The sequence below is a fragment of the Bufo bufo genome, chromosome 2, assembly GCF_905171765.1.
Source record: "Bufo bufo chromosome 2, aBufBuf1.1, whole genome shotgun sequence".
Lineage (NCBI taxonomy): Eukaryota > Metazoa > Chordata > Amphibia > Anura > Bufonidae > Bufo > Bufo bufo.
This window is the reverse complement of record NC_053390.1, coordinates 636,114,179-636,134,992: the sequence shown is the minus strand read 5'-3', so window position 1 is coordinate 636,134,992 and position 20,814 is coordinate 636,114,179. Positions and strand designations below refer to the sequence as shown.

General features: G+C 42.3%; 1 protein-coding gene across 1 annotated transcript in view; it reads left to right on the top strand.

The window, feature by feature from the left end:
* MGAT4D (MGAT4 family member D) overlaps positions 1-20,814 on the top strand; it is a 229,055-nt gene that overhangs the window by 167,868 nt on the left and 40,373 nt on the right. The window contains exons 8-10 of the mRNA XM_040418478.1: positions 7,383-7,497; positions 17,029-17,159; positions 19,197-19,304. Coding sequence (XP_040274412.1) covers positions 7,383-7,497; positions 17,029-17,159; positions 19,197-19,304 — 354 coding nt within the window. The remainder of the gene's footprint in view (positions 1-7,382; positions 7,498-17,028; positions 17,160-19,196; positions 19,305-20,814) is intronic.

The following is a 20,814-nucleotide window of genomic DNA, read 5'->3' as shown; positions in this document are numbered from 1 at the left end:
AAATCACATACTCAGGAGATACAAGCAGAAAACAAATACAGTATAAGTTGATTTGTTATACTGTATGTAAACAACAACATTTACACCAAGAAAACAAAATAATACTTAAAGGTTGAAAAGTCATGGATGACACTCTAAGTTATTTTAGGGCGCTATGCAACCCCTTTCACGGTGAGCAACATATATGGCTATAAGTAAACTGACGTTGGGTTACTTTCACACTTGCGGCAGCAGGGTCCGGCAGGCTTTTTCGGCAGGGGAATAGCGTGCCGGATCCGTGCTAATGCTAGCCCACCGTGTCGCCGAAAGTCCGCTCCTTCCCTATAATGGGGGCGGGCCGGAGGTCCGTCCGCAGCATGACAAACAAGTCGAGAGGCGGCCGGACAAAACCGCAGCATGTTGTTGTTTTTGTCCGGCGGCCTCTCGGGATGTTTGCCGTGCTGTGGCTGGACCTCCGGCTTGCCCCCATTATAGTCAATAGGGCCGGAGCGGACATCCGGTGGCATGATGGACTTGCGGTAGCACGGATCCGGCAGGCTGTTACCCTGCCGGAACAGCCTGTCTGAAAAGGCTACCACAAGTAGCTGGTGGTAACAAACAGCCTGTTGAAAAACACATTGCATTGTCAGATTTGTTATGCTTTTTAAAATTAAAAATTGATGATTTTGGATCCATTTTTAGGGAGTAGTAACAGATTTGGTCTTCTTTTTAACAAAATGTTCATCATCCTGCAAAGTGAAGAAGCATTAGATTTTTACAAAAGCTGTCAAAAATAGATTATTTGTATATTGGGAGGGGGCAGTTGCAGGTTTGTTATACTGTGCAAGGTAGGGTTCCCAGCAGCAGCACAGTTTGGAATATGTTGGGAAAAAGCAGGAGACTTGTGGCTGTGCAGGTCAAGTAGTAGTGGCAGCAGCAGGACAGTATGGAACATGGTGGATAAGGCAGGAGCTTTGAAGCTGGGTAGGGGTAGAAGTAACAGCGGCAGGGGTAGCAATAGCTGCAGCCATGGCAGCAGTACAGAATGGACCATGAGGGACAAGCAGAAAGCAGCAGTGACATCACTGGGCCGGTGATAACTAGCTATTCCCCACTGTCAGCAATGACAGATCTATTCCATGGCATCAGGCAGAGGTGTGTGAAAATCCTCACAGATCTATGCCTGATCCATTTTCATAAATGTAATATTTTCCACACTTGTGGAAGACAGTTTTGTCTGCATCCATGTAATGACGCCACCTACTGCTCTGAATATCCGAATACCCTCTCTAGCAGTGCACTGAAGGGTAGACAAGACATTACACCAATAGCAAACTGGGTCAGTTCCAGCCACTGGGACCAGTTCGCTGACCCAGAAGTCCATGGATTCAGTGATTAGGGTATTTGCTGGAGAAAGGGCAAGCACTATGGAACCTGGCCATTCAGGCATTGCATATCTGTTTCCTGATGTGTGCATTGGCTGAAAAAAAACTGTTCAACAAATTATTGTCTGCTTCTAGTGCTGTTGCTTCGGTTTCTTGTTGAAGTGTTGGTGCTGGCAGAGGCCCTGGAGCGGTGACTCAGGAGGCAACTTGCCCTCCTGTGTGATTAGGACAGGTTCTGTGTGTACTAATAGGGTGGCGGCCATTTTATTTCTCCTAATGATTGCTCCCTAGACAAAACGAGACATTATAACTAATGAAAGGTATTTGGGAATATATTTATAGTAAAGTAATATTTCAGTATTTTCATTTTCTTCATTCCTGAAGAACCCCTTTAAGCGTGCCTGTTACAACTCCTCATCCTACTCTTCCTCATCCAGTCCTAGCTCCTCAGCCTCCTCCATTTTTTCCTACATTTGCGGGTTGTCAACATCCAACATTTGCGGGTTGTCAACTTAAGGGCCTTCATTAGGCCCCTGGCTACTATGCAAAGACATTAGTACCTCACAATCACATTTGCAGGGTTCTAAACCAGTGGTCCCCAACCACTGGTCTGCGGCCCAGGTCCGGGCCCTGGATGATTGTTTGCCGGGCCGTGGCAATACAGACAAGGAGAAATGCAGGAGCCGGAAATCTCCATACCAGTATGACAATCCCTCAGGCAGCTGCTCCCAGCCAATCCCAGTGCTTCTTTCATGTACACATGCTGTGAGCGCAGGTATAACAGGCCCGCTGATTGGTTAGTGGTAAGACAAATGCTGATTGGCGATAAATGGATTGGGGGCAGGACTTGGCACAGTCGAAAGTGTAGTGGTTTCAGGTTAGTGTGGCTTGCTGTACATTACTCGGGCTGATGATTACCTGCAGTGCATCACCCTGTGTGCTCTGTGGGTCCTAGCTGCTGTCATGGGGTTGTCACTGTTACTGCCTGAAGTAGGTGATGCTTTGTGTTTGCATCATACAATAAGTTAGTTAAAGAAGCAACCTATGGCCTTAAGTGCACTACAAAGCCCAGCAAGCCCTCAGCTATTTATGCCATGCAGACACTGATTAGATATTGTATGGAGGGGAAGGGGGATTGTTATCCCATGCAGTATATTGTCACCATTTGGCCCACGCCATGAAGTATAATGTCACCTTGTCCCCAACCGCCCAGTACAGTATAATGTCCTTGTGGCCCTATCCAATATAATATCACCTTGTGGCCCCATACAGTATAATGTCATCTTGGCCCCAGCCGCCTCATACATAGTGTTATGTATTTTAATATGCACCTTGTGTTTTGTTATGCGCGTGAATCAGTCAGTGAAAATTGTCTTGCATGAAACCGGTTCTTGGTGCAAAAAAGGTTGGGGACCACTGCTCTAAACCACTTACATGCCGTGGTCACTATTTACAGCAGCATCTAAGGGTAGCTGTTAATGCGTAAAAAAAAATAATATATATATAGCTATGCTGGATCCAGAGAACTCCGGAAGGCTGCTTTTGCAGAGAACAGCTTGCCGGAGTTCTCTGGATCAAGCATAGCTAGATAGTGCCACATGCCGCTGGACCCCATTGACTGTAATGGGATGTGGTGGGGATGTTTTTTGTCTTTAACCCGTTAAGTACTGAGCCCGTTTGCATTTTCATTTTTTCCTCCCTACGTTCCAATAGCCATAGCTTTTTGAATTTTCCATTCATATAGCCATATGAGGACTTATTTTTATGCAGGATAAGTTGAATTTTTTTAAGGGCACCATTTCATTTACCATGTCTGCTGTTGGAAAATGGGAAAGAAAATCTTTGTGGGGTAAAATAATTTTAAGAAAAAATACTCCAAGGTTTCACTGTGCACTAAAAAAAGACATGACTCCTTATTCTGTGGCTTAATACGACAATACCAAACTTATATAGTTGTTTTAGTTTTACCTCTTTCAAAAAAATTTGCTTTGCATCTCCATTTTCTGACAGCCATACATTTTTTATATTTCTATAGACAGTTGTATGAGGGCTTGTTTTTTGTGGTATGAACTGTATAGTTTTTATTGGTACCATTTTTGTGGTACATACGATTTTTTGATCACGATTACATTTTTGGGGGGGGGGGGGGGACTAAAAAATGTTTTATTTTTTCTTTCTGTTACGATGTTCACCACACAGAGAATTTAAAAAAATATTTTAATAATTCAGACATTTTTGGACGCGGTGATAACTCATATGTTTATTGTTTTATTGTTTAGATATTTTTATAAGTGAAATTGGGAAAGGGTGGTAATTTAAACATTTAATATTTTCATATTTTATTTTATTTTTTTTACTTTTTTTTAACAATAACTTTTAACCCCCTTAGTGGGCTAGAACTTAGGATCTTTTGATTCCTTGTCCCATTCTCTATTAGGTTGAATAGGATTTTGATGTGCTCCCTGCTTAGCTGTGCTTGATACACAGCTTAGCAGGAAGCTTATATTGGCAGCCTGTAAGCTTCAGAAGCACCCCCGTCTGCCATGGTAACCGATTGGCGCCCCGCGATTTCACTGCAGGGGCTCCAATCAGAAGGCAGAGGGAGCCGTATTCCTCTGCCTAATTCAACAGATGCCACGATCTGTTTGATCACTGTTTTAGGAGATAAATTACAGAGTTGAGCCTCATGCACACGACCGTATGTATTTTGCAGTTTGCAAAAAATGGATCCGCAAAAGATACGGATGACGTCCACACGGAACAGCTGACCCCTAACAGAACAGTACTATCCTTGTCCGTAATGCTTACAATAGTAGGACATGTTCTATTTTTTTGAGGAAAAGAAAAACGGAATGCACACGGAGTAACTTCAGTTTTTTTGCGGACCCATTAAAATGACTGGTTCCGCATATGGTCCGCAAAAAAACCGGAACGGACTCGGAAAAAAAGTACATTCGTGTGAATGAGCCCTTAGGGTACTTTCACACTTTTCGGTTCTGTCCTCGGGGCTCAATACCGGAGACAAACTGATCAGTTTTATCCTAATGCATTCTGAATGGAGAGCATTCCGTTCAGGATGCATCAGTTCAGTCCCTCTTACGTTTTTTGGACGGAGAAAATACCGCAGCCTGCTGCAGTTTTATCTCCGGCCAAAAATCCTGAGCACTTGCCGGATCCGGCCCCAAGTGTTCCAGCAAAACTGATCCGGTTTTGCCGTCTGCGCATGCGCAGACCTTTTAAAAATTAGAAAAAAAAAAATATCGGATCCGTTTATCCAGATCACAACCGTAAAGACGGATCCGGTATTGCAATGCATTTGTGAGACGGATCCGTCTCACAAATGCGTCCAGATTGCCGGAATCCTCTGCCGCAAGTGTGAAAGTACCCTTAAGCGTGATCTCCATTTCCTGCCATTGCAACGGGGTGCCTGCTGTATTATACAAAACAATTTAAGAAGGATCTAAAAAGAGAAAAATGTAAGGGTACTTTCACACTAGCGTTTTTGTTTTCCAGTATTGAGTTCTGTCACAGGAGCTCAATACCAGAAAAAAACTGATCAGTTTTATCCTAATGCATTCTGAATGGAGAGAATTCCGTTCAGGATGCATCAGTTCAGTCCCTCTTACGTTTTTTGGACGGAGAAAATACTGCAGCATGCTGCAGTCTTATCTCCGGCCAAAAATCCTGAACACTTGCCTGAATGCTGGATCTGGCATTAATTTCCATTGAAGTGTATTAGTGCCGTATCCAGCATTAAGTGTTCTGGATCCGTTTTTCCGGATGACACCGGAGAGACTGATTCGGTATTTCAATGGATTTGTCAGACGGATTCGCATCCGGATCCGGCTGACAAATGCCATCAGTTTGAGTCCGGATTGACGGATCCGGCAGGCAGTTCCGGCACAAGTGTGAAAGTACCCTAAGTTACCAGAACAGCGTCATCATGCTTTCTTCACTCTTTCGCTTCTGTCTACCATCCCCCCTTTTTTTTTACTTCTTTTCCTTTCTACCATTCTTCTGCCTTACTAATTGCAAGACTAATTGTCTAATCCATGCAATGCCTGTAATTTAAAAAAGGTGTCATTTATGCAAATTGCCTTGGGCTGAGGAGAATGTGAAATATTGCATTTGCAAAAAAACTAATGTCATTATAGTTGGCCTGAAATAGTTGCTGTGCCCAGAAGAATCGGTAGGTGAATTGATTTGCATCATATAAACCAGTTTTTCAAGCTGTGTTATAAGCTCATTAACAAACAGTGTATGTTACCAGCACATACACTGCCTGTCCAAAAAAAAAGGGTCACACACTCTAATATTTTGTTGGACCGCCTTTAGCTTTGATTACAGCACGCATTCGCTGTGGCATTGTTTCGATAAGCTTCTGCAATGTCACAAGATTTATTTCCATCCAGTGTTGCATTAATTTTTCACCAAGATCTTGCATTGATGATGGTAGAGTTTGACCGCTGCGCAAAGCCTTCTCCAGCACATCCAAAGATTCTCAATGGGGTTAAGGTCTGGACTCTGTGGTGGCCAATCCATGTGTGAAAATGATGTCTCATGCTCCCTGAACCACTCTTTCACAATTTGAGCCCGATGAATCCTGGCAATGTCATCTTGGAATATGCCCGTGCCATCAGGGAAGAAAAAATCCATTGATGGAATAACCTGGTCATTCAGTATGTTCAGGTAGTCAGCTGACCTCATTCTTAGAACACATATTGTTGCTGAACCTAGACCTGACCAACTGCAGCAACCCCAGATCATAGCACTGCCCCCACAGGCTTGTACAGTAGGCACTAGGCATGATGGGTGCATCACTTCATCTGCCTCTCTTCTTACCCTGATGCGCCCATCACTCTGGAACAGGGTAAATCTGGACTCATCAGACCACATGACCTTCTTCCATTGCTCCAGAGTCCAATCTTTATGCTCCCTAGCAAATTGAAGCCTTTTTTTTCTGGTTTGCCTCACTGATTAGTGGTTTTCTTACGGCTACACAGCTGTTCAGTCCCAATCCCTTAAGTTCCCTTCGCATTGTGCGTGTGAAAATGCTCTTACTTTCACTATTAAACATAGCCCTGAGCTCTACTGTTGTTTTTCTTTGATTTGATTTCACCAAACGTTAAATTGATCGCCAATCACGATCATTCAGGATTTTTTTCCCGCCACATTTCTTCCTCGAATACGATTGGTTCCCACTATCCTTCCAGTTTTTAATAATGCGTTGGACAGTTCTTAACCCAATTTTAGTAGTTTCTGCAATCTCCTTAGATGTTTTCTCTGCTTGATGCATGCCAATGATTTAACCCTTCTCAAACAGACTAACCTCTTTTCCACGACCACGAGATGTGTCTTTCGACATATTTGTTTAAGAAATGAGAAGCAGCTCATTGCACCAGTTGGGGTTAAATAACTTATCACCAGCTGAAAGATAATCGCCCATGCAGTAATTATCCAATAGGAGGCTCATAACTATTTGCTTAGTTAAATCCAGGTGGCGACTTTTTTTTTGGACAGGCTGTGTATGTTTAGTGATAAAACAGTAGCAGTGTACATGTCGGTTGATAGTTTAGGGGGGAATTAAGACTGGTGCAGTGGCATTTCTCACACCAGTCTTAATAGGAAACAAAATTGGCATGAGATGCTACAAAATTAATAATTTTATCACATTTTAGGAGGCCCCTACACTAGATATTAAAATCTATCCCAGCAAGGAGCTAGATTTCTGATGTAACATACGCCATATTTAATACTAGGATTAGCTGTAGTTTGTATCATTTGATGATGTTCTCACAACCCATTTTCTCTCTGTTTTTTTTTTTTTTATGGGGGTTAAACAGTGTAGCATTTTATTACAAGTTCATGAAGCAAAGTCTGGCGGCCAGTAACCACGTATTAGGTTGTAATAATGATCTCCATGTTTTATAATTCCAAAAAATAAAACTGTGCACATTACTGCTTTGTTTCTTATACTTCAGAGGAAATTGGTCTGACAGATTTTCTCACTTTTAACAGTTGGAAGATGACATTGTTGCCAAGCCAGATTATTTCCAATCCATCAAGGAATTTGCTACCCAACAAACCTCTGATGATTGGCTTATACTTGAGTTCTCACAGCTTGGATTTATCGGTGAGTGTGTGGCAGATCAAGTATGTTGTATTTCAAGTGTAACTGTCATTTCAGTTTATTTTTAATATAGTGTAGGGACAGGGATGTTAAACAGTTTTGTAGTAGAGAAGTAGCCGGTAGCCAGCGCCGGGGAAGCAGGTAAGTATGCTTCCCTTCAAATATCTGCCAAATAGGGAGGAGGTAGGGTTGCCATCCCTCCCCCAGAGGTGCATTACCCCTTTAAACTCCTGACTCCTCCTCATGTCCAGCTTTTTATTGTAATGTTTTTTTACATGACTGAGTGGGTGGGGGGTTGTATGGCGAGCGTGTGCAGTCTTGTCTAACTGCTGGAGGTGGGGTTGCGAGGAAGTTTTTTGAGGAGGAGGTGTTCAAAAATTTGCTATGGGGCCCAGCCTTTTCTAGTCACGCCCCGGGGAGGGAGCTATTCTGGGCATTGTAAGGGGCGGTGCTGGAGCTGTGGCAGAAAAAGGAGATGTGCATCATGGGTTTAGCAACACGAAGTGCTATATACAGGATGTAAACAAACAAAAGTGATTTGTTTACATGATAAAAACTAAAAGTGTCCAAAATGAAAAAAATAAATCATGGGGAAGATGTACATGAGGTAAGTAAATACATGGACATAATCGTGGAAAACCCTTTCAAGGTCTATTTTAAATGTGGCCACGACAGTTTTGAACCTAAAGAAAAGGCACACTCGCCTTTTCTTAAAGGGCTTCTGTCACCCCACTAAAGTCATATATTTTTTTTTGGGCTAGTTAAATTCCTTATACTGCGATATATGAATATATAATGCTCTTACTCACTTTTTCCTTCAGCAGTTTCTTCAAAAAACGGACTTTTATAATATATAAATGAGCTCTCTACCAGCAAGTAGGGCGGCTACTTGCTGGTAGCAGCCGCATCCTCCTTTCATAATGACGCCCCCTCCTCATGTTGATTGACAGTGCCAGCAAACTCGCTCGTCCTCTGGCTGGCCCTTTCTGCATTCAAAATCTGGCGCCTGCGCCGTACCTGTCTTCAGTCAGCACAGGCGCACTGAGAGGAGGACGCTCGCTCGGCCGCTCCATCCTCAATGCGCCTGCACCGATGACGTCACAGCTACACCCGATGCAGGCGCACTGAGGAAGGAGCGGCCGAGCGAGCATCCTCCTCTCAGTGCGCCTGCGTTGACTGAAGACAGGTACGGCGCAGGCGCCAGATTTTGAACGCAGACAGGGCCAGCCAGAGGACGAGCAAGTTCGCTGGCCCTGTCAATCAACATGAGGAGGGGGCGTCATTATGAAAGGAGGATGCGGCTGCTACCAGCAAGTAGCCGCCCTACTTGCTGGTAGAGAGCTCATTTACATATTATAAAAGTCAGATTTTTTAAGAAACTGCTGAAGGAAAGTGAGTAAGCGCATTATATATTCATATATCGCAGTATAAGGAATTTAACTAGCCCAAAAAAAAAAAAAATGACTTTAGTGGGCTGACAGAAGCCCTTTAAATGCTCCATTCCAGTGTCAAGGTCCTGTTCGCAGTCCTTCTGGTCCAGCATGTTTTCTTAACATTTTGGGGATTAGAAGTCTTTTTGATCACTTGTTATTGCTTTCTTTTGGGATGTGAAATTTTGCAATTGTTTTTTATTTCTTTTAAGGTGTCTACATTGTATGTTTATTGTATGGGTTATTACAGGTGCAGCAATACCAGTTATTTATATTTTTAGAGGTCTTGTATGGGACTTGAACATTCAATCCTCTGATTGCTCATATAATACACTGTAATACTTATGTATTACAGTCTATTATGTCCGTCAATTAGAAACTGACAGGCAGCCCTTTAGGCTCTACCTCAGGCAGGGCCTTCTAGGCTTCAGTGTCAATGAAACTTTGTGATTGCTTTGTCAAAAGGAAGGGATGGGTTGAGAGAGGGAGCTGCTATTATCAGCATTGACTGTGGGTTAAACTCTAGGGATCAGAGTTATCTCTGATCATGGCAATGAGAGTGGGGTGTCAACTGTATAATACAGTTGGCACCTGCAAGTGATTGTCTGGGCACAGTACCCTGAGCCCACACCATTATTGCTCTGTAACAGTACATTTGCTTATGCTAACTAGCTGCTTGCTTGCAACGTACTATTAGGATCTAGGGATGGAAGAGGTTCTTGTCACATGAGGGAAGGCTTTACTACATAAAATACAGGTGTACCTTAGGAGAGTCTTTATTGCTTGCAATAAATGCAATTCGTAGAACAGACTTATCTCATAGCTGAAAACAAGCTGGATAAATATCGCGTGACCTTGTATTTCATTTAAGTGCTTCTGAGAACGACTCTAGCAGATGTGCCAGATTACATTATCTAGTCCAATGAACCAATTTATGTATTGATCGAGGAAAAGCAGGATATTAACGGTCTGATTCTAATCTATTAGATGCATGGCTTAGTGGTTTCCTTTATCACAAATAGTTACAGTACATGATGCAGCACAGACATGAGGTACCAGTATACTGTGTATCTATGGTCTGCCTGGATGGCCTCAGTGGGCCAGTCTTGTCAATGAGTGGACTATGTGACACCTGCTGCAGCCCAGGTTACATAAATTAATCCTAAACAGGCGAAATATAAATATTATGTTTGATTGGATAAAATTAGTGGTTAAAGGGGAAGTTGCAGAGTGTGAAACCTTATGAGGATTCTATCCTATCTTTTTGGTAGTTGCAGTGAGCTCAGATACTTTTAACCTTCCAAAACTTGAACATGGTACTAATTTATTTCACTACCAGGCGAAAACTTTTATTTATCTTGTTTAAAGGGTCAGAATTAAAACTAAAAAGAGTGATTCTAACTTCAACAACCCACTGCCACTTCTATCCCAACGCTTCCTGGGTCCCTGCTGGCCTGAAGCGGGTCTCCATTGCGGCCAGTGATTTTTTTATTTTTTATTTTACCAGCCAGACAACCCCTCTGATCTGATAAAGTAAAAATGTAAGAGAAAAACTAAGCAGCCATTAGGTCACAACTCTATACAGTTTTTATATACCGGTAATAGCTTTACCAATCTTACTGGGTTGTCAAGCAGTATGGCCATATCAAAGTGATGCTGTGGAGCCGGGTAAAGGAGGAAAGTAGAGGAGTTTTGGGTAAAGATGCAGAAAGGTCACAGGGATGCAATTGGCAGATCAGAGCTGTACTTCGATGTACAGTACGATATAATTTACTAGCTTGAATTGCTCTTTAAAGAAAAAAATGGGGTTAAACTTGTGCTCAGACTTACCCATAGAGTTCTTTACATTAGGCAGCTTGTACCTGCAGCCATTCATTATTTATATAACTCCTTTGTCACCTTCATGATCACAGTGCCAACCTTAGTTTGTCATATTGTGCAATATTAAGGATTATTTACTCAAGCTTTGTACACTTTTTGGGTAGTGTATTTGTTTGGCAGCAAGATTTGGCAACGCTCTTGTACCGACTGAGCTATTTTCAAATCTGGTATTACCCTTGTTTCTCTGTTTTATTACACCGGTTAGAATAATATCAGTCCTTTATATATGTGTTACAGTTTGTACATGATATGAACACGTCAGTGTATGTACATAATCAGTATCGGACTGGGGTGCCCAGGGCCCACCGCACAGATACATGCAAATATTACCTGCTCACACAGCAATATGCTTGATTATGGGATCCCAGCAGCGACTTTGAGAGGGCAGGTCCTTGAGAGGATGCCGCATGGCCTGCTTCTATACCTAGACGTCATCTCCACCATCTGATGCATCTACAATAATAAACTGGGAAGTTTTCTAAATAATCTACCCAGTTTTTTTCTATGAACATAGGCTGGTTGAGATGCTGTGTCCTGCCTATCTACAGTATATGTAATGCCGTCATGCTACTCTATCATGTGCCATTTGTGTAGGGGATGGGTGTTGGGTCCCACCTTGCTCAGGGGCCCTCCGGGGAATTCACCTGTCCCCTTGTGGGCTAGTCTGAGTCTGTACATAATGGTCCAGAAGGCGATGTAAAAACTTAAGTGAGCTACACAGTATCTGTTAGCACTGAAGTAAATCTACTTCTACCTGCATCTGGTTAGACAGCAATAGCAAGGCTGAGAGCTAAAACTGTGTAGTATACTTTTCTTTTCTAGGAATTTCATGTATGTCTAGGTCAGGTCTGTCTGTGATTTTTGCATTTGCAGTGATACGTACACTGAATGCAGAACAAGAGGCATCATAGCGCAGATTATGTAATACTGCCAGCATACAACAGTTCACAAATTCAGCTTTTTTTTTTTTTTTTTTACGGTAAGTAAATAGGCTGACTTTACACAGTCTTGTAATGACCTAGGAGATAAGTCTGGGAATCTGCTTGTAGGAGTGATTTCACCTGAAATGATTATCTTTTCCCCCCTCTGTCATAAAGGTCACTTTCTTAAGCTTCTAGTTATTTCTGTGATGAGAAGTCCAAAAGAAGGACTTTGAGTTGAAGAAACCAAACAGATGTGTTCTCATACAGACACACACAAATGATGAAACAAGGTGGACAGTGCAAAGGTTTATATTCTGTGTAATGCGAATGGCTACATTTTGTCTCTATCTGACTCCAATGAGGGTGGTGAAAGAGATAAAGGTAACAGATATTTACACACAGGACCTGTCTCCTCACCTGACAAGTCTGTTTTAGGAACTACTGTTCTTGTGACTCTGTGCTGTGCTTTTCCTTTATTATTCTAGAAGTTGTGAATGACTTGCTAGCAGTTTGCATTGAATATCCATATGGGAGTTGGGGCGGTGTCCCTGCACAGTCTGACATTAACCAATCCGTTCTGCTGGTGGCTGCTGGTAGAACTTTATTGCAAACTGCTAGCAATTCAGTCATAACGTCTAACAGGAATAATAAAGGAAAAGCTCAACATAGGTGTATAAGTATTTATGCACCAGAATTGTTTGTACAGTCGTGGCCAAAAGTTTTGAGACTGACACAAATACTAGTTTTCACAAAGTTTGCTGCTAAACTGCTTTTAGATCTTTGTTTCAGTGTTGTAGTGAAATATAATTACACGCACTTCATGCGTTTCAAAGGCTTTTATCGACAATTACATGACATTTATGCAAAGAGTCAGTATTTGCAGTGTTGGCCCTTCTTTTTCAGGACCTCTGCAATTCGACTGGGCATGCTCTCAATCAACTTCTGGGCCAATTCCTGACTGATAGCAACCCATTCTTTCATAATCACTTCTTGGAGTTTGTCAGAATTAGTGGGTTTTTGTTTGTCCACCCGCCTCTTGAGGATTGACCACAAGTTCTCAATGGGATTAAGATCTGGGGAGTTTCCAGGCCATGGACCCAAAATGTCAACGTTTTGGTCCCCGAGCCACTTAGTTATCACTTTTGCCTTATGGCACGGTGCTCCATCGTGCTGGAAAATGCATTGTTCTTCACCAAACGATTGTTGGAAGAAGTTGCTGTTGGAGGGTGTTTTGGTACCATTCTTTATTCATGGCTGTGTTTTTGGGCAAAATTGTGAGTGAGCCCACTCCCTTGGATGAGAAGCAACCCCACACATGAATGGTCTCAGGATGCTTTACTGTTGGCATGACACAGGACTGATGGTAGCGCTCACCTTTTCTTCTCCGGACAAGCCTTTTTCCAGATGCCCCAAACAATCGGAAAGAGGCTTCATCGGAGAATATGACTTTGCCCCAGTCCTCAGCAGTCCATTCACCATACTTTCTGCAGAAGATCAATCTGTCCCTGGTGTTTTTTTTGGAGAGAAGTGGCTTCTTTGCTGCCCTTCTTGACACCAGGCCATCTTCCAAAAGTCTTCGCCTCACTGTACATGCAGCTGCGCTCACACCTGCCTGCTGCCATTCCTGAGCAAGCTCTGCACTGGTGGCACTCCGATCCAGCAGCTGAATCCTCTTTAGGAGACGATCCTGGCGCTTGCTGGACTTTCTTGGACGCCTAACGCAGGATCGCGTTCCGGAGGCGGTTCACTCAGGCAGAGTCACGCATCTACGCGTCATCTCGTGAGACGCAAGATTTCCTGTGAACGCGCGCACACAGGCGCGCGCGTTCACAGGAACTGCAGGTAAGCGAGTGACTCTACAGCCTGCCAGCGGCGATCGTTCGCTGGCAGGCTGTAGATGCGATTTTTTTTTTAACCCCTAACAGGTATATTAGACGCTGTTTTGATAACAGCGTCTAATATACCTGGTCCTCTGGTGGTCCGTTTTGCTTGGATCGACCATCAGAGGACACAGGCAGCTCTGTAATAAGTAGCACCACACTACACTACACCCCCCCCCCCGGTCACTTATTAACCCCTGATCACCCCATATAGACTCCCTGATCATCCCCCTGTCATTGATCACCCACCTGTAAGGCTCCATTCAGACGTCCGTATGTGTTTTACGGATCCATGGATCGGATCCGCAAAACACATATGGACGTCTGAACGGAGCCTTACAGAGGAGAGATCAATGACGGGGGGGGGGGTGATCACCCCATATAGACTCCCTGATCACCCCCCTGTCATTGATCACCCCCCTGTAAGGCTCCATTCAGATGTCCGTATGTGTTTTACGGATCCATGGATCGGATCTGCAAAACACATACGGACGTCTGAATGGAGCCTTACAGGGGGGTGATCAGGGAGTCTATATGGGGTGATCACCCCCCCGTCATTGATCACCCCCCTGTAAGGCTCCATTCAGACGTCCGTATGTGTTTTACGGATCCATGGATCGGATCCGCAATGACGCAGTGATCCATGGATCGGATCCGCAATGACGCAGTGATCAATGACGGGGGGGTGATCAGGGAGTCTATATGGGGTGATCACCCCCCGTCATTGATCACCCCCCTGTAAGGCTCCATTCAGATGTCCGTATGTGTTTTGCGGATCCGTAAAACACATACGGACAACTGAATGGAGCCTTACAGGGGGGTGATCAATGACGGGGTGGTGATCACCCCATATAGACTCCCTGATCATCCCCCCGTCATTGATCACCCCCCTGTAAGGCTCCATTCAGACATTTTTTTAGCACAAGTTAGCGGAAATAGATATTTTTTCTTTTTTTTTTTCTTACAAAGTCTCATATTCCACTAACTTCTGACAAAAAATAAAATCTCACATGAACTCACCATATCACTCACGGAATCCAAATGCGTAAAATTTTTTAGACATTTATATTCCAGACTTCTCACGCTTTAAGGCCCCTAAAATGCCAGGGCAGTATAAATACCCCACATGTGACCCCATTTAGGAAAGAAGACACCCCAAGGTATTCGCTGAGGGGCATATTGAGTCCATGAAAGATTGAACTTTTTGTCCCAAGTTAGCGGAAAGGGAGACTTTGTGAGAAAAAAATAAATAAATCTATGAACTCGCCATGCCCCTCATTGAATACCTTGGGGTGTCTTCTTTCCAAAATGGGGTCACATGTGGGGTATTTATACTGCCCTGGCATTTTAGGGGCCCTAAAGCGTGAGAAGAAGTCTGGGATCCAAATGTCTAAAAATGCCCTCCTAAAAGGAATTTGGGGCCCTTTGCGCATCTAGGCTGCAAGAAAGTGTCACTCATGTGGTATCGCCGTACTCAGGAGAAGTTGGGCAATGTGTTTTGGGGTGTCATTTTACATATACCCATGCTGGGTGAGATAAATATCTCGGCAATATCTCTCTAAAAGACAACTTTTCCCATTTTTTTTATACAAAGTTGTCATTTGACAGAGATATTTATCTCACCCAGCATGGGCATGTGTAAAAAGACACCCCAAAACACATTGCCCAACTTCTCCTGAGTACGGCGATACCACATGTGTGACACTTTTTTGCAGCCTAGGTGGGCAAAGGGGCCCACATTCCAAAGAGCACCTTTAGGATTTCGCAGGGCATTTTTTACACATTTTGATTTCAAACTACTTCTCACGCATTAGGGCCCCTAAAATGCCAGGGCAGTATAACTACCCCACAAGTGACCCCATTTTGGAAAGAAGACACCCCAAGGTATTTCGTGATGGGCATAGTGAGTTCATGGAAGTTTTTATTTTTTGTCACAAGTTAGTGGAATATGAGACTTTGTAAGGAAAAAAAAAAAATCATCATTTTCCGCTAACTTGTGACAAAAAATAAAAAGTTCTATGAACTCACTATGCCCATCAGCGAATACCTTAGGGTGTCTACTTTCCGAAATGGGGTCATTTGTGGGGTGTTTTTACTGTCTGGGCATTGTAGAACCTCAGGAAACATGACAGGTGCTCAGAAAGTCAGAGCTGCTTCAAAAAGCGGAAATTCACATTTTTGTACCATAGTTTGTAAACGCTATAACTTTTACCCAAACCATTTTTTTTTTACCCAAACATTTTTTTTTATCAAAGACATGTAGAACAATACATTTTGAGAAAAATGTATATAGAAATGATTTTTTTTTTTGAAAAATTTTACAACTGAAATTGAAAAATTTCATTTTTTGCAAAAACTTCTGTATATTTCGATTATTAACAAAATAAGTAAAAATGTCAGCAGCAATGAAATACCACCAAATGAAATCTCTATTAGTGAGAAGAAAAGGAGGTAAAATTCATTTGAGTGGTAAGTTGCATGACCGAGCAATAAACCGTGAAAGTAGTGTAGTGCAGAATTGTAAAAAGTGGTCTGGTCATTAAGGGTGTTTAAGCTAGGGGGGCTGAGGTGGTTAACAAGAATTGAACCTCTTTCCTTGAAGTTCTTGATGATCCTATAAATTGTTGATTGAGGTGCAATCTTAGTAGCCACAATATCCTTGCCTGTGAAGCCATTTTTATGCAACGCAATGATGGCTACACGCGTTTCTTTGCAGGTCACCATGGTTAACAATGGACGAACAATGATTTCAAGTATCACCCTCCTTTTAACATGTCAAGTCTGCCATTTTAACCTAATCAGCCTGACATAATGATCTCCAGCCTTGTGCTCGTCAACATTCTTACCTGAGTTAACAAGACGATTACTGAAATGATCTCAGCAGGTCCTTTAATGACAGCAATGAAATGCAGTGGAAAGGTTTTTTTGGGATTAAGTTAATTTTCATGGCAAATAAGGACTATGCAATTCATCTGATCACTCTTCATAACATTCTGGAGTATATGCAAATTGCTATTATAAAAACTTAAGCAGCAACTTTTCCCATTTCCAATATTTATGTAATTCTCAAAACTTTTGGCCACGACTGTACATGGAGGATGCAAGTAGATAGTAAATACAGCTGGTGGCAGTTGAAGGATGGAACATTTTATTGGATAACTCAGTGGTTGCACTGAATTTTTAATTACATGCAATTACAAAAGTATTCAGATCCAGGTGCTGGGTTGAAAAATTTAGAATATTGTTGTTGGATTAACCCAATAAAAAGTAACTGGATGAATTTGTATCCTCCATATATTGTGAATGATAAACTTTCCAGTGCAGAAGGCAAGTCATTTGTGTCCCAGTCATGGAAAATGTTCCCGTTACAGTTTTCCCGAATATATTTATCGATGTATGTATTTTTAATTTTTTTTTTAGGAAAGCTCTTTAAGTGTAAAGATCTTCCACACATTGCAGAATTCTTCTTGATGTTCTACAAAGATAAACCCATCGACTGGCTCCTTGATCATTATCTCTGGGTAAAAGTGTGCAACCCGGAAAAAGATTCAGTAAGTGTTTTCCCCCATATTCCACTTTTGTATAAATAAAACGTACACTGTAAAAAGCAGCACAATATATATGATAGTTTTGGGCAAAAAAAAGTAAGAATTTTGTGCTTTAGGCTACATTCACATTAGCGTTTTTTGCGGATCTGTCATGGATCTGCAAAACGCTTCCCGTTACAATAATAAAACCGCATACATCCGTCATGAACGGACCCGGTTGTATTATGTCTTCTATAGCCATGACGGATCCGTCTTGAACACCATTGAAAGTCAATGGGTGACGGATCCGTTTTCTATTGTGTCAGAGAAAACTGATCCGTCCCCATTGACGTACATTGTGTGTCAGACTGCTTGCAGTGTTATTCTGTCCGCGATGGGGACGCAACCAATCATAACCGAATGCATTTTGGTGCATTCTGTTTTGTTCAGTTTTGTCCCCATTGACAATGAATGGAGACAAAATAAAAGTGTTTTCCCCTCGCTATTAAGATCCTATGCGGAATTGAAAACCCTAATGTGAAAGTAGCCTAAGTTTAAAATAATTTTAAGGGTATAGCTTTTGTGAAAATTGTATGTTACTGTAGCATTGCATCACTTAAACTGATTACCCATGTTTTAACATCATGGCAGGGTAAACGTGGCCATGTCTAACTTTACGCCATCTCTTGGTTGGTGCATTTTAGGCCCCACCACCTTTCCCACTAAGCCTCAGCCACTTTTCAAGTATGTTTGAAATAATTAGATGAAAACCTAGTTTCACCACATTTTTTTCTTCTTCTTTTAAACGGAGTCAAGGTTCAGACTTAGTGAATCTGAACATATCTCTATAATGGTTGAAACTCAGTTTTTTTTGTAATACACAGCTCCAAATCTCCTGCATAGATATAGGTTTAAAACACAACATCACAACTGTCTGCAGCCTCCGCTAGTGCATGCTATAGTATTATTGAAGTCAATGAAAAAAATGTTTACAGACCGCTCCTAAGTGCTAGGAGCCAACTCAGGAAGGCTAATTGTGATCCTGTCTTTCGTTGTACCTCACCTCTCTTTTTTTACTGCTGTCTGTGTCAAATTCTCTGTAGCTTGTATCTTCCCCCATTTCTCCTCATCTTGGTTTCTATAGACAGTTGTCTCCTGGGTTGAACCTGGTGGCCAAACCTGAACACTGCTACCTATATTTTTGTAGGTGACATAGGAGAAGGTTCGGTAGGTAAGATTTTTCTGTTTGCTGATGACACAAAAGTATGTAATAGGGTTGATATTCCCGGAGAGGTTTGTAGCTTTACTAGATAAACAATGGAAACTGCAGCTCAATGTTTCCGAATGGAAAAAAATGCACTTGAGGAGAAGGAATCCTTAGTTTGAATATCGTATTGGCAGCTTAGGGTTAGCAAGAACTTCAGAACAGAAGAATTTAGGCGTCATGATATGAGACAGCTTCAAAATGAGTGCACAGTGTGGAGAGGCAGCAGGGAAAGCAAGTAGGATGCTTGGCGGTATAGCTAGAGGTATAACCAGTAGGAAGAACGAGGTTGTGATCCCACTGTATAGAGTGCTAGTGAGACCACATCTGCAATACTGTGTCCAGTTCTGGAGACCCCAACTACAAATAGACATAGATAAAATGGAACAGGTACAGAGACAGGCTGCAAAAATGCATAAAACATATCAGGATAGAACTTAATCTGTTTAGTCTTGAGGAAAGGGGGGGACATGATCGAAACCTTTAAAGATGTTGAAGGTTTAAGTGTTCACAATAAGAAGCTAAACACAAGAACAAGGGGGCACAATCTGAAATTAGCTGGGGTAAGATCAGAAGCAATGTCAGGAAATATTGTTTTACTGAAAGAGTGGCTGAAGCTTGGAACAAACTTCCAGCAGAGGTGGTTGGGAAATCTACAGTAAGTGATATTAAACATGCCTGGGGTAAACACACGTCTATCCTCAGATAAAAAAAAAGTATTAATGTAAGGGCAGACTAGATAGACAAGGTGGTCTTTTTCTGCAGGCAATCTTCTATTTTTCTATGTTTCTTTCCAGAAACACTGTGACCGACAAAAGTCCAACTTGCGCATTCGGTATCGTCCATCCCTATTCCAGCATGTTGGGACACATTCCTCTTTGGCGGGAAAAATACAGAATCTAAAGGTATGTTTAGTTTCTTTTTAGTTCACTATTCCCTTTTCACAGAAGAAATTAATGTGTATAGCAAAGGACTTTCCCTTCCATTGTGTAACCAGTTGTAATGTCACAAGGCCTACTGTTATCTGCTTGACCAACCTTTGGATGTCCTCCAGTGCTGAACTATTTTGTTAACCACCACCCGTCCGCCCATAGACTATAAACGTCCGGGAGGTGGTTCTCTATTTCTGAATGGACGTTCCAGAACGTCCATTCAGAAACTGCAGCTGCACGCTAATCGTGCAGCTGCTGATCGGGTTGCCCTCTGTCAGTGACAGCAGGACAACCCAGAGAGAAGGCAGGGACAGTGCCCAGGTGTCCCTGCCTTCTGGATCGCTGCATACACAGTGCTCACCGCTTCCTGTTCCGGCCCGGCGGTAATGTGATCGCCGGGGGCCCGGGACTGGAGAGTGCAGGAGCTGTGTGAGGTCTTTCAGAGACCTCGATCAGCCCTGCACTGAGGCTGTACAGCACTGTATTGCGCTGTACAGCCTCTTTGGGGGCGGGGGGGGGTGTATTTCTCCTGTAATTGGGGCTACTATGTCAGCCCCAGTTACAGGAGAAATCAACAGTGAAAAATAAAATAAAAAGTGAAGTAAATGTCCCCCAGAGGTCTTGTATGACCTTATGGGGGACGAAAAGTGTAAAATAAAAAAAATAAAGTGTTAAAATAAAATAAAAATAAAAAAGGTTTCACATGTAAAAAAAAAAATCCCCAAGTAAGGCTACTTTCACACCTGCATTTAGGTACAGATCCGCACCTATAATGCAAACGCTTGTATCCGTTCAGAACGGATCCATTTGCATTACCATGAAAAAAAAAAAAAGCAAGCAGCGTTTTGGTGTCTGCCTCCAGAGCGGAATGGAGGCTGAACGGAGGCAAACTGATGCATTCTGAACGAATCCTTATCCATTCAGAATGCATTGGGGCTGAACTGATCCGTTCTGGGCCGCTTGTAAGAGCCTTGAAACGGATCTCACAGGCGGACCCAGAAACGCCAGTGTGAAAGTAGCCTAAGGAATAAAAAATAAAAATAGAAAAAATAAAATAAAATAGACATATTTGGTATTGCTGCATCCGTGACGGTCGGCTCTATAAATATCACATGATCTACCCAGTCCGATAAACACCATAAAAAAAATATATATAACTGTCAAAACAAGCAATTTTTGTCACCTTACATCACAAAAAGTGCAACACCAAGTGATCAAAAAGGCGTATGTCCCACAAAATGGTACCAATAAAACAGTCACCTCATCCCGCAAAAAATGAGCCCCTACATAAGAAAATCTCTCAAAAAATAAAAACTATAGCTCTCAGAACATGGACACATTAAAAAAAAAATTTGTTTCAAAAATGCTATTATTGTGTAAAACTTAAATAAATAAGAAAAAGTATACATATTAGGTATCGCCACATCCGTAACGATCTGCTCTATAAAAATGTCACTTGACCGAACCCCTCAGGTGAACGCTG